Source organism: Gobius niger (assembly GCF_951799975.1).
Source record: "Gobius niger genome assembly, chromosome: 12".
NCBI lineage: Eukaryota > Metazoa > Chordata > Actinopteri > Gobiiformes > Gobiidae > Gobius > Gobius niger.
In genome coordinates this window covers 9,284,067-9,301,186 of record NC_136863.1, presented here as the reverse complement: position 1 = coordinate 9,301,186, position 17,120 = coordinate 9,284,067, and the positions used below count along the sequence as shown (strand labels likewise).

At 42.4% G+C, this 17,120-nt stretch overlaps 3 protein-coding genes across 3 annotated transcripts; all 3 read right to left on the bottom strand.

Annotated features, from left to right (window-relative positions):
- Positions 1-757: 757 nt before the first annotated feature.
- On the bottom strand, positions 758-8,068 carry cd151 (CD151 molecule). The gene is made up of 8 exons (XM_079567705.1): positions 7,950-8,068; positions 7,013-7,094; positions 6,277-6,468; positions 3,031-3,105; positions 1,429-1,533; positions 1,074-1,229; positions 921-1,007; positions 758-847 (listed from the first exon to the last, which is right to left on the bottom strand). The coding sequence occupies exons 2-8, from the start codon at positions 7,091-7,093 to the stop codon at positions 788-790; spliced, it is 756 nt and encodes a 251-aa protein (XP_079423831.1). The 5' UTR covers position 7,094; positions 7,950-8,068; the 3' UTR covers positions 758-787.
- Positions 8,069-9,183: 1,115 nt separating this feature from the next.
- On the bottom strand, positions 9,184-10,516 carry LOC306971998 (ras-related protein Rab-13; the record flags this gene model as incomplete). Its single annotated transcript, XM_079568442.1, has 4 exons — positions 9,184-9,279; positions 9,609-9,716; positions 10,247-10,361; positions 10,437-10,516. The coding sequence occupies 4 exons, from the start codon at positions 10,514-10,516 to the stop codon at positions 9,184-9,186; spliced, it is 399 nt and encodes a 132-aa protein (XP_079424568.1).
- Positions 10,517-13,231: 2,715 nt separating this feature from the next.
- On the bottom strand, positions 13,232-16,271 carry cracr2b (calcium release activated channel regulator 2B; the record flags this gene model as incomplete). Its single annotated transcript, XM_079567529.1, has 9 exons — positions 13,232-13,467; positions 13,546-13,617; positions 14,094-14,281; positions 14,351-14,446; positions 14,526-14,616; positions 14,679-14,825; positions 15,387-15,534; positions 15,626-15,737; positions 16,038-16,271. The coding sequence occupies 9 exons, from the start codon at positions 16,269-16,271 to the stop codon at positions 13,347-13,349; spliced, it is 1,209 nt and encodes a 402-aa protein (XP_079423655.1). The 3' UTR covers positions 13,232-13,346.
- Positions 16,272-17,120: the final 849 nt, after the last annotated feature.

Sequence of the window (17,120 nt, the reverse complement as noted above, 5' to 3'; positions counted from 1 at the left end):
CAATAACATCCGGGGTGGAGTCCGCTGACATCCGGTGGAATTTCACAATAAGAGTTTTTGATAAATAAATAACCAGTAAAAAGCACCAATATTTTATTTAGCTTAATAAACTGTGTCAGATGTACAGTAATACAAATATTTAATATCATAGATATTGTATACAAACAAAAAATAATAAAACATTTTTGAGTGAAACAGATCTTGTAAAACCATGCATGGGATTTAACTGCCGTCCAGCAGCACATTACAGGCACTAGATCAGTGGTTCTTAACCTTGTTGGAGGTGCTGAACCCCACCAGTTTCATATGCGCATTCACCAAACCCTTCTTCATTGGCGTGTCATCACAAATCATATGAGTCGGGTGTGTGTCTTGACCTCCACTAACCCCCTGGGATTCGATCGAACCTTGGTTAAGAACCACTGCACTAGATTAACCTCTTACCCCCCGCATTAACCCAGCACATTTTCTCCTGTTTGGCATTGCCCAAATCTAAAAGCTTCTTGAAAAACGTAACAAGGTGGCAAAAGAAGCAACCAAAAAGTGACAAAAAGTTATCCAAAACACGACAAAAAACATCAAAAAGAAGTTGGGAGCTGTTTTGCAGTTCTTAGCTTTCAAATGAGGAGTTACTCTGGCTATAGGCTGTAAGTTCCAGTCAATAAACTTCTACATTTGGGTAAAGCCGAACTGGAGAAATTGCACTCAGTTAAGGTGGGGGTTAGAGGTTCAAATGTAGAGCAATATCATAATCCATTGTAATTCTGCTGTGTCATATACATTTAATTCAGTATGGGTCATCTTTGAGAGTCCTGTATAAGCAGCAGGTGAACATCATCCCAAAGAGCTGTAAGAGAGAGACTGTCAGGTCCACACAAATAGAGAAGTCACATTAATGGGTTTAATGTACGTAACTTTACCTGTAGAAACGCAATGCCAATGCTCAGTGCGCCCAGAATGTACAGCTGCTTCAGGATGAACGTCTCCAGTTTCTTTATGCATCCACCCTGGAGGCACAGTCACACATGAGGAGCTCAGCGGAGCTCACAGGACCTGTCTGTAACACCGTATACCTCCACTCTGTAGATGTTGGACGGATGGTCTCTGCGTCCACACAGTTCACCAGGAGTTTTACAGCAGCTGTCAGGAACCAGGAGCTCGTCACTGTTGCCCTGGATGAACACACTGTCTGCCCAGTCTGCAGAGCTGTTACTGCCACAACACTTGAACTGTGGACACAAATAAGCATAGCCTCATAGCTTTGTTTTATCATCATCTTCCACCAAGATTGTTTTAATATACTGATATTCTAATGCTTCTATGCTCACATACCTTTTATTTATTTATTGGCTTTAAGATCATGTAAAATGTGTGAATAATGAATTGATTTGACACTTTATTCTATATTCAAAGCTCTCCAGGCCTCACCTCCTCCTGCAGCCGGTCCACAGTCTGAGTCACGCTGTCCTGTTCTGGCTGCTTGTATTTCTGCTGCATGTTCTGCTTCAGGTTCTGCTGGAGTTCTTCGTCCAGCTGTTAAGAGATTTGACAAATATCAGGCTTTAATAAAGGTCAACATTACAGCCCTTGAATATTATTGCAAAATTAATTAAACTCATTGGCATTTATTCCACCGTTGCTATTTAACTGGAATGGAGTTTCTGTCAGTCACTTCACACGCTGACAACTTTGAGTGCGCTCTGCAAATTAATTATGAACCAAATAATAAAGAACAAACAAGAGTATGCAGGGGCGGACTGGCCATATGTCCATTTTGGAAGAGCACAGAAGGGCCACTGGTCCTCTCAATTTTATCCTTAACCTCTTACCCCCCGCCTTAACCAACTTTACCCACATCTAAAAGCTTAGAAGACAAGCATCAAAATAGAGACAAAACAAGGATGAAAGCAGAACAAAAATGTGCTGGAAAAGCAACAAAAAAGTGACAAAAAAACGTGGCGAAAACATGACAAAAACCAAAGAAAAAAGCAATGAAAAATCCACAAAAAGTGACAAAAAATTTGACAAAAACACGGCAAAACGCCACAAAAAAAGTTATGAAACAACAACCAAAATATGACAAAAATGCAGCGACAGCGTGACGGAGGGTAAGAGGTTAAAATATGTCTTTGTGGAAGTGTTGCATTTACGCTAATTTGGGCCAGGCTGATCAGAGTCCAGAGTCCGTTTTTCAGTCCCAGTCCGCCCCTGGGAGTATGTCATATGTGTCTATTGAACACAAGCCATTTCTCTTCAGGACAGTCTTTTACATGGATTAAGATAGCACTTCGCAATTAGAAAGAAATGCATTTTTTTTTTAATGTAAGGTGGCTATTAATTTGTGATTTTTGTTAAAGAAGCAATATTTAGTCCAGAGAGCACATGTTGACATCAATCATCAACTAACTCAAGAATCATATGCATTTCTGAACAAGTTAGCAAAGGTTTAATGTAAAGGGTTAGCGGATATTAAACATACTAAAACCACAAAGAGATGGGTTGTTTCCATGGTTGCAGATTATAACATATATTAATTGCAGTTTTTGTGCTTTGCTAATTTCAACTGTTGAAATTGTGACTTTTTGTCTTTTTGTTTCTGGAAATTGTCATTTGTGCCTGTTAATCTTGATAATAGTTGGTAAGTGATTGAACAAAACCTTCCAATAATCCATTTTAAATCCAGGTTGTAATCTCTTTTCTAGCTGCTTACTATAATGCAGAAAGTGTTACAGAGTGGTAGAACAAAGGAGTAACATATTACCTGGTGGCAGAAAGGGAAACACTGGGGCAGAGAGAAGAGAGAGACAGAGATGGAGGATAAGTGGAAGGAAAGAGAGATTCATGCACACAAGACAAGAGGAAATGTCCAGAATGAAAAAGGATGAGATTCATATGGAGGTGATTGTAACAAGAAATTAATACATAAACATGGGAAAACCAGAGAAAACTTCAAATGTGACATTAATGCCTCAAAATTATTGGGATACAATACACAGTACACCATAAACAAGTTGGTTTATTAGTTCTTACCTCTTGGTATTTAACAAAGGCTAGGACTCCAGCAATTATTTCCAGCAGAAATACAGAGAACAAGAGGACGAGGTACTGTAACAGAAAGGATGAACATGTTTAAAAAAGCATTCGGAATTAATCGAAAATCTCTGTCTCAGTTGCCATCCATCTCAAAAATTCTCTCTGTTAATGTGGGGGTTAAAGGTAAAGGCCACTATTTTAACATACTGAGATATGCTCTTACCTGAGCTTAGACAAGTTGATGCGCACCTGTCTGGTCTTTACACGTGCGCTCAGTGACGCACAACGAACAAAGATGTTGTTAGCATTTGGCCTCTCCCAGCATGTTCCTATAGCTCCAAACGGGGGTGAAGTTGGAAGCTACCAAGCTCTTCCACGGGCACACACAAAGACCAGACAGGTACGTATCAACTCGTCTAAGCTCAGGTAAGAACATATCTCAGTATGGAAAAACGGTGGCCTGTTCCTTTAAGAGTCTCTTTCACATGAAGATAAGATAAGACAAGACAGATGAGGCAGTGGAGGAATTCACTGCAGAGTAAATTATCCATCCATCCATCCATTTTCTTCCGCTTTATCCGGGGCCGGGTCGCGGGGGCAGCAGTCTCAGCAGAGATGCCCAAACTTCCCGATCCACACACACCTCCTCCAGCTGTTCTGGGGGGACCCCGAGGCGACACCAGGCCAGCTCGGAGACATAGTCCCACCACCGTGTCCTGGGCCTTCCACGAGGCCTTGTCCCACTAGGACATGCCTGGAACACCTCCCGCGGGAGGCGACCAGGAGGCATCCGAAACAGATGCCCGAGCCACCTCAGCTGGCTCCTTTCGACGTGAAGGAGCAGCGACTCTACTCTGAGCTCCTCCCGGGTAACTGAGCTCCTCACCCGATCTCGGAGGGTGCGCCCAGCCACCCTGCGAAGGAAACTCATTTCGGCCGCTTGTATTCGCGATCTTGTCCTTTCGGTCATTACCCAAATCTCATGACCATAGGTGAGGGTGGGAACGTAGATCGATCGGTAAATCGAGAGCTTTGCCCCCCGACTCAGCTCCCTCTTCACCACGACAGACCGATACAGCGACCGCATCACTGCTGACGCCGCACCGATCCGTCTATCGATCTCACGCTCCATCCGTCCCTCACTCGTGAACAAGATCCCGAGATACTTGAACTCCTCCACTTGAGGCAAGGACTCCCCACCGACCCGCAGAGGGGAAGCCACCTTTTTCCGGTGGAGAACCATGGCCTCGGATTTGGAGGTGCTGATCCTCATCCCGGCCGCTACACACTCGGCTGCAAACCGCCCCAGTGCGTGCTGAAGGTCCTGGTTCGTTGAAGCCATCAGAACAACATCGTCCGCAAACAGCAGAGATGAGACTCTGAGGCTCCCAAACCGGACACCCTCCGGCCCCTGGCTGCGCCTAGAAATTCTGTCCATAAAAGTAATGAACAGAACCGGTGACAAAGGGCAGCCCTGGCGGAGACCAACACGCACCGGGAACAGGTCTGACTTACTGCCGGCAATGCGAACCAAGCTCCTGCTGCGGTCATACAGGGAACGGACAGCCCTTAGCAGAGGGCCCCGGACCCCATACTCCCGGAGCACCCCCCACAGGGCACCACGAGGGACGCGGTCGAACGCTTTCTCCAGATCCACAAAACACATGTGGACTGGTTGGGCGAACTCCCACGAACCCTCGAGTACCCGATGAAGAGTATAGAGTTGGTCCAGTGTGCCACGACCAGGACGAAAACCGCATTGTTCCTCCTGGATCCGAGGTTCAACCATCGGCCGGATCCTCCTCTCCAGCACCCCGGAATAGACCTTACCGGGGAGGCTAAGGAGGGTGATTCCTCTGTAATTGGAACACACCCTCCGATCCCCCTTTTTAAAGAGAGGGACCACCACCCCGGTCTGCCAATCCAGAGGCACTGTCCCCGACCGCCACGCGATGTTGCAGAGACGTGTCAGCCAAGACAGTCCTACAACATCCAGAGACTTAAGGTACTCAGGGCGAATCTCATCCACCCCCGGAGCCTTGCCACCAAGGAGCTTTCTCACCACCTTGGTGACTTCAGCCCCGGTGATGGGCGAGCCCACCTCCGAGTCCTCAGCCTCTGCTTCCTCATTGGAAGACGTGACGACGGGATTGAGGAGAGTAAATTATGTGTGTGTCAAATGGCTCAGATGGTAGAGCGTGTCGTCAAATAACCGAGGTGGTTTGAATCCTGGCTCCCACATGTGCAGATTGCCATTGTGTCCTTGGGCAAGAGACTTCACCCACTGCCTGTGTGAATGGAGTGAGTGGTTGTTGGTGGTGGGAGGGGCTGATGATGCAGATTGGCAGCCTTGCTTCTCTCAATCTACTCCAGTGTGTGGAGTGAATGAATAATGACTACAGTGTCGTGCTTTGAGAAACTTGTGACACAGGCTTGTAAAGTACAATACGAGTGGAAAGCTTGTTTTAAGGTGCACGGTGCAACATTTCATGTAAAAAAAAAAAAAAAAAAATGTTTCTATTAATATGTATTTGAGTGACCCAATGGCTGTATGGGTGTTTAAAATAGCACATTTACTTTCCATCCCGGTGGGCCCTGTGATGCTTCAGGATCAATTTTATTTCAGTTTTTTGAGCGTTTCTGGTAGGTTTTCTGAAGGGGGTGTATACGTAGCCATGGATACAGTTCAATTAGCAGTGAAAACCTAAAAACAATTGATCCTGGAGCATCCTACAGCCCACCGGGATGGTAACCAGCCAAGAAGCCACTGGGTCACTGAAAGGTCAAATACGTATTAATATTAAGATTTTGTATTTATAAAAAGTTGCCTAGTGCACCTTTAAGCTGAGGTTTAATTCAAAAGTCTATCTTGTCTATGTTCATAATCCATAATAGTTAAAACACAATTTAGACTAAGCCCTACTACTGCATTTTTATTGTTAATTTTGTGGAATGTGGAATTTAAAAAGCTGTTTCAGTGGAATATTAAATTAATATTTGTCCGTCATTGTCTCTATTTAAACAATAGTGCCATCCAAAAGCAAAGATAATCCCCAGTTTATCCAGTTTGTTTATAGTCTGTGGGAGAGGTCTGCTAAACACTGGCCTGTCAGTCTGATCTGAGCTCTGTCAGGAGGCCTCTCATTCCTCGGGCATGAGACACATTCTAAATAGAGTCCCAACGACAGAGAGGCTGGCACTGGGCTTGGCTGTAAATAGTCGTCCTGAAACACGTGAGGATACCACAATCAGAAGGCTCTTGATCTCTTTGAGTGTGGCGCAGCATCCAATGAGTCCAGTGACGATGACGATGGCCCCCGCCACGATCAGGAGGTACGCGGAGGTGGAGTGCAAGCTGGAGCCGAGCAAACTGATGTAATCGCTCTTCTCCACCAGCGTCCACACTCCCACGGCCAGCACCACTCCTCCGGCCAGCTGAAATATGGAAATCTTTTGAAAACCCAAACAAACTCTTTCAGCACAAAAGCAGATGAGGGAGAAGTCGTGACATCTCTACACCAGAACTACAGGACTCAAAAGCAATACAAGTCATCTAGCACTTTACTTTACGGCACAGTAATAGCTTAGAAACAAATAATGGATACAACATAGTATCTAGGGCCGCACAATTTTATGGCAAATCATTTTTATCTCTATATTAAGTGTTATTATCCAAGAAGCCACAGTAAATCACAGAGGTCTTCCAGGTGATTCAGATCTACACACGATTCCATTTTAACCTTGTTTTGGCCATAATGTTGTGTTCCTTTAAAGTCACATTTGGACACATCTTAATAAATGTGTGAATACTCCATAATATAACCAGGAAACATGACTTTCTCAGCAATTACACAGAACAGGGCAGCCAAATGCATTGTCTATTAACCATGTAGTTATTTCCATCCTATTACCGTGTTATTCCCGCGCTGTACACCTTGACAGCATCATCTTTTCCCAAGGGGCATGTTGGTTCACTCACCAAGAAGAGAATGTTAAAAAGAAACAGCAGATATTTCAGACAAATCGTCCCGCAACTGCTCTTTTCTCCGCGACGTTCCATCCTGAAAGAAAGTCAACACAAGCTTTTATGTGCAAGCGCCGGAGTAAAAATAGAAGACATTCAAAGCTATCAAATCCGTGAATTCATGTGAGAAGATTGGATTGCTGCTGGTAACGTAATCTTGAGGGTGACATGCTTCAGTCATGAGACGTCTGGGTGGTCGAGGCGTGTGGAAAGAAGGTAATGTCTTGAAGGGGCTGGTTTTAAGAACATATTTAACTTTAGTTAGTAGTTTAGTCAACAAAAGGATCTGGTAAATTTAGTTAACTAAATTTATTGAAATATATTTAATCAAATTTCACTGCTTTGTGGACTTTTCTCCACATTTGCAAAGCACAAGACATTCCTAAGGCATTGAATTTAAAAGATGTTGGGCTATTTCAATCTGTCATTAAAAGCTTTTACTCTCACTTTACCATTTTTGATCTATCTTGTATTGGTCTACACAAATATAAAGCTTTTAGGCAAAGATTTAGTTATTAATGAACCACTTTTTGTATTGTTTTAGTCTGAGAATTGTAAGGAAAAACTATACTTTGATCAATATGGCTAAATATAAAGTCCCGTTTTCCACAAAAACCCAATGTCTTGTAACAGCTTAATGCATGTTCTTCGGTGATGTCAAGAGAAATCTGACCTTTTCTCTGACCTTTTGTAATTGAATCCTGTAATAAAGACTGCTGTGATTGTATCTATGAGGAGACAGATCCATATGCAGTGCAGGTTCCCTAACATAAGCACACGCAAAAGCACACTGAGGGTAATGAGGGAAGCCAAGTTAAGAAGTTTCCACAAAGTGACTTCAGATTTATTTTTGAAACCACTGTGTCGACCTGTTGTCCCAAAATAGTCCTACCTGATCTGGAGACGGGGCCTGAAGAATCCAGTTGTTCCAAAGCGGCGCTAACTCGACAGTCCCCTCACTGTTCCACTATGAAGGTTACTACCTCTGTGTGTGGAGCCCCTGCCTTCTCTGCAACACGGCTCTCTACAAAAGTAAAGAGTGGGGAGGAGCGCTACCCTCTGCTGGAGACTCAGGGGCACTTACAAACACAAATATCTGTAACCATGTGTTTATTTCAAAGAGCACATACAAAAGTAAATCAATGTAAAGAAGTTGTTACCTTTAAATGTGTGAAAAAACATCATATCGTAAAAGTTAACATGACATTTCATGATCTCATAAAGTTACAAAGTCCCCTTGGTAAAAAATCAGTGGTTCTCAACCAGTGGTTCGACCTAAAAGTGGTTCCTGGGAGCATTTTCATTGTGTCATGGCCAATAAATTGTTTTACCTCAACCTTAAAGACTAATGGCTGAAATAACCAAGCATTGTGTCAAAATACTGCATTTTGATACTATGAAATGTGAACTGTAAAGATTAAAATTATATTGTTTTCTATGGACACAGCTTGCCTTTAAAGTGCATATGACACATAAGACACATTTTTTTTCACATTCTACCCAGCTTTCTTTATTTTCATTTTTTTTTTAGGTTTCACTTCCTTATTGGACACTGACAGGAAGTGACATAAATAGAGGCAAACAATTTTAAACTGTTGCCATGCCAACCATGTTAAGTTTTCTATTTCTATTTCCATTTCTACATTAAAATTATTACTTCCATCTAAATAAGTCATATTTTCAAAAGCATTAAAACCTGTCATATGCACTTTATGGGTTGCAAGTAGGTCCCGAAGCAGCACAAGTTGTGATTAGGATAAATAATACTATAGGCAAAATTTCCATTGAGCTTGACAAGCTGCTCTACAATAGCCCATTATTCATTCAAACCTAAAATTGGCGAGCCACCTCAGTAACCACAGCTGCCCGAGAGGTGACTGACAAAGACAGAACTTCAACCACCCCCACTTATTCAATCATTAAATCAAGTGTCTTGACGGAAGTCACTGTTCACACATTTTTTTATCCAGGTCAAGCACAGCACCTGATTATTGGAGTGTCGTCCTTACGGATCAAAATTGCAGTCTCACATTGTTGTCTGTCCTGGGCAATTAACAACCTGTACAAGAAGAATTAGATATGTTGTGTTGTCTTGACGTTCCAAATGTTACTCTCAATGGTATTTTTTATTTAAAGGGGACATACTCAGCCATGTGGCTCATTGACTCATTCAGGTTGAAGCCCGTCTTAGCGCTGCACTGGTAAAACAGAGCCTTGTGGCGCTGTAAGATCCACAGAGAATACCGTGTTAATATGCACTGCCTGACCAAAAAAGAAAGGTCACCACAAACACAAAAAAAAAGGTCACATGGTCAAAGTCTTCTCCAGCTCATCCCAAAGATTCTCAATGGGGTTAAGATCTGAACTCTGTGGCGGCCAATCCATGTGTGAAAATTATGTCCCATGCTCCCTGAACCACCCTTTCACAACGTGAACCCTATGAATCCCTAAGGGGCTATGAAGCCCTAATTCATGCAATAATTTACACAGAGAAACATGTTCTACAGAGGAGTCGACACATGGAGTCGACACCTGATATAAATGATCTCACCTGTGCCAGCCTGTGGCCCTCCTCTGCTCTCACTGCACTGTCTTCTCCACTCGACAGGTCCAGCTTGTTGCCCAGAATCATCAGCACCACTCCTGAACTCATCTTCTCCTGAGCACAGTGGACACTCTCACTTAAACACAGGTAGTAGTGACTCAAATGCAATGCGTTTAATGACATTTGTCTGCACATTATTTTGAATGCCATAAATGCAACAAATCTATGCACTAACTTCTTAAGATTTGAAAGAATTTGGACACAACCTGCCACATTTATGAAGTTGACTGAAGGGGGGGAGTAAATGAACACATTTTGGACTAGGATCGCTCGCTGCTCTTGACAGGTTGCCTTCTGAGCTTGTGGGAGAAAGAAATGGTCCTATTTGTATCTATTTTGTGTCCTATTCATCCTTACAGCATGTAGAGTAAAAGTCATAGATTACCCCAGTGGATTTCAAATTTGTCACACTAAGTATCACCTAAGAAAATATTTGCCTTTATGAGTAACACGAGAACTTAACCAGGTCAACAAAGACACTAAACTGGTGCTAAACCAGGTGTATAAAATATTAAATAATGAGTCAAGTAGTTCAGAACAAGAAAACCATAGACCTTTCTGTGCTCTAGTGGCCACACACTTACTTTAATAGAACTGATCCAAGCTTGAACTGCAGTGAAGGAAGAGGGGTCCGTCACATCGTACATGGCCAGGATGCCGTCAGCTTTGCGATAATACTGCTCAGTGACACTGCGAAATCTGAAATATAAAATATAAAATAGGCAGGGTAACACTAAGAGACCTGTGCTTGTGAGATGGACTGATTTGTCTGACCTCTCCTGTCCCACTGTGTCCCAGAGCTGCAGGGTCACTGGGCTGCATTTCACGGTGAAAGTCTTCATTTGGAAGTCCATTCCTGGAGGAACAGACTTATTTGAAATAAGGAGCACTAGTAAAATTATATCATTAATGCTTTAAAGAGGTATGGTGCAGTTAGATTAACATTTCCTTATTCTAAAAATAGTATGAACTCAACACTAGAAGACTCCTGTCCCCATCTGAGAGACGAGGCATCATTTCTTAAGTTTGTGAATCTGAAAACTACCAATACTGAATTTGTTGTCAAATTTACAAGAGTGACAAGGTCCATTATCTCATCATATAACCCAAAACATGCAACAGCTCTTAACAGGCTGCCGTTAACAGAGTCTTGGTCAATCACAACAGGCTTTGTTATATTACGCTATTGTGATATTAAAAAAATAGTCCAACATTGTTTCTGTAATGATAGATTGGACTCACCCACTGTAGCGGTTTTCTGATTGAAGTGGCCTGTGCAGAAGCGCTGAATAAAGGAGCTTTTACCGACTCCAGAGTTTCCCAGAAACACCACTTTAAATACGTTCTGTGGACCTAAAACCTGGCCCTACAATGACAGAAGTCGTTCATTTGTCTGCATTTCATACACCTTCCAAACTGTTTTTTTTATCATTTTAAATCTTCATTAGGAGTCATCAAATCCACTGTTTAAACCACTTCAGTTAAACGAACAGGAGAGCAAGTGGACTCATTCAAGTATTTAGTTTGGACAATTGTTTCATATTTAAGGAACAGGTTTTGAAGTCAGTGACCACATCTTAACAAGGGTTTATCAGTGTTTAATTCAGAATGTACTAATATTTAACATTGTTTCTTAGTTTGGTCATCTAACTGTCAAAAACAAAGCTCAACTTGGAAGAGTTCAGTAAAATCAGTAAAATCACTGGCCAACAACAAACAAATTTGCCTGAGCAACTAAAGCAGTGCATCGTGTCTCTCATAAGATCACAGATGAGGATTGCCATCCACTGTCCCATCACTTCGAGCTCCTTCCATCACAGCATAGATACAGACAGAGATACAGACTTCCTTTTGTAACCCCTAAGGTCGCTCAGTCTGTTCCATTTTCTTTTTTCTTTTGATGAAGTGAATTTGCTGCTGCTGTGTCTGCAATGAACTGAATTTATAATGGACTTATTATGTATTTTATTATATTTTCTGGGCAAATGTACCTGAATGTGTGAGCAGGCCAAAGGCACATTTCTGCCATCACTGCGTGGTAGACAATAACGTTTTTATATTCTTTTTCCTTCTTTCTGTTTGTATCATGTTGCTAACGGTCCAGATGCTTATTTGCTGTTTCAACATGAGTCCTATCAAGATATTGCTGCATTGTTGGGCGACCGCTCTCTGTGCTATCACAGTATTAGTTCCCCAAAATTACATGTTACAAGTGTATGTTGAATAGCATGAAATCTTTTGGTTTAGATAAGACAGAAAAAGGCATAATAAAGGACGGTGATCACCAATAGAGCTCCCATCAGACCCTTTGACAGGCCCAAGCAGGTCTAGCTCAGTCTGCATTACTATGAAATACTGTCTTTGGTCATACATTATGATGTTTATACTCAAAAATTGTTATATTCATAAAAATTAAGATTATGGGCCGGCAGAAAATGTTTTCATAAAACATAATTCATGTTGTTTAATGTTGTTTAATAAAACATAATTCATGTTGTTTAATTTCACGAGAGCTGCTGGTCTCATAGTGTCTTGAGAAAAATCTCTCGGACAAATGCAATTGGTGACCACTAATATATAGGACACCAATTTACTCAAATAGTGACCAGATTTAAACTTATCTTGTTTGTACAACTTATATATAGCAAACTTATCTTGAATTATACAACTGTGCGAATCAGTCCCACAGTTGTTGGAAGTTCTCTGTGCAGCTACCTGTGTTGTGCTGTGGACTGATCTCTTCACTGTGTTTGTCACTTTGGCCGCTTTGCACCGGTCCAGCTCCAGGCTCAGCCTGAGAAGCATAGGAAAGAGTTTATTTCTGATGAATCTTCTGCATAAATAACGATGCTGAATGATTGAAACAAACCTTTTCTTCATTTCAGGCAGAAGGTAGTCGCCTATGACCGAGCCTTTCTTCTGCAGAATCTTACTTTCATTTGTTGGCTATTGTTCGTGCAGTAAGGCAGAGGAAATAATAGGGCCATCAGGATTTTTTAAATGGAAAATTACTGTTTATGAGTGTTTAAAATCAATGTCAGTGCGCACACAATAAGAAAAATATTTATTTGAAAATGCAATCATTTAATAGCATATTTTACTAACAGATACGACATGTTTTATAACTCAAGGTTCAACAGCTTTTTAGAACAAATCTGCCCAAATCTAAACTGTTTTGATCCTGACAGTCACAGTAATAACATAAACATTGGCTGACATGCAGACAAAACATAGCCATCAAGGTTTTCAAATCTTATAAAACAAACAAAATTGAAAATCCAGACAGAAAAACAAGAGGAATATGTTTGTAAAAGGCAAACTGTTTTGTAAAATATGTAGTGCCCATGAGTCTCTAGATGCACAGCTGTGAAACACACAGCATTCAGAACCTGACCCTCCACAGGAGTTCCAGAAAATTACAATCTACAACTAAATATATATATAAAGAAAAAACTAGGTCAGCTTCCAAAAAAAGCTTACCATAAATATATAAGGTAATGAACAGTCTGAGGCTACTTCTATAAAACTGTCATAAATAGAGATAATACTGCGTTGTTGTTTTTCCACTGACCCTTTGTTGAAAACAAAAACATGCTGACATGAGCGTCCTTCTGATAAATCAATAACCACACTTGTACAGACAAGCACAAACGTGGGGCAACAGTGTCCACTTTGAGGATTCTCTTAAGGCGGGTAGAGGTCCCGAGTTAAAGGGACAGGTGCGAGTACAGGGTGTTTGTGACTAACCCTCCTCTGAGCCTCCATTCGCGCGTCCTTCTCATCCCTCAGCCGCTTGTTCATGTCCCTAACACACAGAGCAAGTTACAACATTAAAACTCCGCTTTTACAGCATGTATCCAGCGCTTTACAGCAGTGGCTTTACCTGAGGAGCTCCAGCTGTCTCGTCAGACTGTCCTTCTCCTTCTGCATGTTCCTCGACACCTTCAGAACATTTCTAAAAAACACAAAAAAGAAAATACAGGTGCATTGAGTGCCTTGTGTACGAAATGTACAGTATAAATAAACATGCCTTGCCTTTCCTTACAGAATGGGGGTACCTTTTGGAATACATACAGTGTCACACATTAAATGTACTATCCTTGATAACCATTAGGACTGTAAAACTGTTCTGATTGAAAAACACAACAACAGAGTCAGAAGAGCACAGGAACGGGGTTGGGCACCTTATCACACTGTAAGCCTCACTTCTACTGGAGCGGTGCATGTTAGGACAGAGCAGTTTTGGGGGTGTTTCCACTACCTACAGGGAACCGATCCTTACTCGGAGGGGGGTTTAGGACACAAGGGACACCTCTGCAGTAGGGTCTGGAGTGAACCACTCTCAGGTGAACTGCCCCATTCTGCTCCTCATGAAAGATGTGTGTAAAGTGCATTTACTCTGAGGTCCTTGGCTCAGTGCAGTTGTTGTACCTCTGTTTGACCTGTGTCTCCTGGTCAGCCCTGTCCTGTAAGCTGCTGAGTTGTCTCAGTGCTGTTTGCAGCTGCTGCTGACTGCTCTCCATCTGCTCCTGGAGCTCCACATTGACCCTATGCAGCTGCTGGTTCTGCTCCTTCACTTTGAGCAGCTCACTGTTCAGCTGCCCCAGTCGGCTCTCCATCTGTGTTCAAACATTTCTGTTACAATAATCCTGTACCACATAGATATAAGCTTCCAAAACAAAACACACCTCTTTCTGTTTGCTAAAGGTAAGCTCCAGTTCCTGCTCACGAATCTTCAACTGTTCCTCAAGTTGTTGGTCTTTCTGCCTTTGTTTAATACTATCCTTAGATTTTATTGTGAATATTAATACAGGATTCAGTTTGTACATAATAAAAGGGTGATGTTGACTGTAAGACGTATACCTCTGCCACATGTTTCTCTCTCTCTTCTCTCACTTGGTTTTCCATTTCCTCGTAAATGGAACGAACAATCTGGTCATGTTCAGCTTCTCGTCTAAAACAACATAAACAATCTTCTTTAGTACTGTGCACATCTGGAGACATAATATATAATACCTGCGCAGAGCCTGTTCCAGACTGTCCCGCTCCCTGATGGAGTCCTGCAGGTGGGACAAGGCCTGAGCCAGGACCTCCTGCAGCAAAGCCAGCAGAGCCGGGCTGTCCCTCTCCAGCTCACACCACAGACTGCAAAGCTCGGCATGACTACAACCACACAACACACACAGCTTAAAGCAGTACTAAGTAACTCGTTTACCTTAATAAATCCTTTCCATCGTCCCTTTGGGGGTAATACAAGTGTTGATGGGATAATGGGGGGTCTTTCATCTCCCCCTGGTGTCTCTGGCCAGAAAACCACATTTGCAACTTCGCTGCCACTGGGTAGGCGTCACCAATACACACTAATGGAATCACGAAGAAGAAGCTAACAGGCTAACGGGCAAAGCTAACTTTGGGCTAGCACCACTTAAACAGTATTTACAGCCAAGTTTGAGTGAAAAAAATTATCTCCTTTGTGTAACTGGATGTACAACATCCCTCTCTCCCTTTGTCTTTTCTGTCAGCGTAGTATTTACTCTCATCGACAATTAATGAGTAAAAAACAGTCACATGCTACGACACCTGCAGTGGCACTGCACCTCTAGGGGCATGAGTTACTTAGTACTGCTTTAACTCATTCGAAAATAAGCTCAAGTGTTTGATTGAGAATGAAGGCAAAAGTTATAGTGGGCACTGATTCACTGACTTGAACTAAAGTGGAGGTACCTTTTGAACAGTTTGTCAGCACCCAGCTCCAGGAGCATGTTTGCAAATCTTAAGGCTGCGGGATCATGGGAGCTGTCCATGTGCTGAGCACTGTCCTCCAGCTCCGGCTCACCGTCCTCCACAGTCTGCTGCAGCGTCATTAGCTCTCCTGTGAAGCACACGGCCTTCTCCTCATGAGAATAGGGACATTCCTGGTTAAATAAATGTCTAATAACGCCACACGAGCCCGGCCCACTCACCCAGGCCAGTGTTGAACTCCAGTGGGGTGAGGAAACCATTGCCCTCGCGGTCCAGGCTTTCAAACACTGTCTCCAGCTGCTCAGGTGAGAGAGGGACCTCTCCTTCAAGCCTCTGCACAGAGACATAATATTACATACGAAAGATCACACAAAAATACAAAGAAAGACTTCAACAGCCAGGTGTTTGTATAAAGTATTTACCGAGAGATTTAATGATGGATCCAGGACAATTCTTTTTATACTAATGCATGTTGGCTATTGCCAATGTATAACACTTTAACAATGTGTACATTACACTTAAATACAGTCTATCAAATTATCCTGGTGTAGATGGAGAATTGTAATAGAGATTTGGGGTAAACATGGGAGTCTACCTTAAGTGAACAGAGGTATAAAGTTGTCTATGCCTGACCTGCATGTCCCGTTTGGTGATGAAGCCTTTTCCTTCCTTGTCACACAGCTCAAACAGCTCCTTGGCTTTGCCCATGAGCTCCTCCTGTGGGCTCAGGGGCATCTGCGGCCTGCGGGAGGCCCATCCAGACCGGGGACTGTTCAGCGGAGGGGCCCTCAGTCTGGGGCTGGCTGGGACTGGTTCAGCACTGCCCTGGCCCACCAGCACCTCCCCATGCTCCAGCCAACGGGACATTTCACTATAAGAGAAAAATCATGTCTGCCAGAGCTGCAATGAGGCTGCCAATATACTGTCTCTGCACCACCCAGTTACAATGAAAAATACAAATTCAGTTCAATGTAGGCCATTTATGTTATACTGTATCTGTAATATCTGATGTCTATGATGTTCTCTAACTGGACAGAGTGGCTCAATGACAAACACAGCACATTTTAGCTAAATCTAATGATGATTTACCACAAAACAAAGAAAAAGGGTACAGCCATAACATTTATATACAGTGCCTCACTCAAATCAAGCCATAAACATGAAGCAACAGGGACATTGTTATCCTTATTAAGTACTTGCCATTATTAAGATCCACCATAGTCTAAATGTTTTCCCATATATTCTAAAATCACTATTAAAATCGACTGGTACAGCCAGGCAGGGATACATTCTTTTAATGATCACATTAAACTAATAGAATGACCATCCTGGGCTAATAAATGTCTTCTTTCTGATTTGTGACTCAGTAAAACATTTATTATAGGTAATAAATGGCTCAACAAAGTCTCTCAACAGATATCTGTGGGAAAATACTGCATTGGGTTATCTCCTCAAATATGATAAATCAGTACAAAGAGAAGAACCATAGTTTACACCATTATTCCAGCATGGACAATTATTTCTTTTGTAAACACGCAGTGCCTCTGTAGGAAAGTGATTGTTTATTTAGTAAAAAGTATGTCCGTCACTGGATCCTGCCTTTGAGTGCTAAAGTTTTTTTTGACTGGAGTGTTGTGTGAGTTACTCCCTTGTCAAACATGGAGTGCTAACCAAACCGCGGGCTGTGAGTGCACATATTATCTACATCTGCTGCTA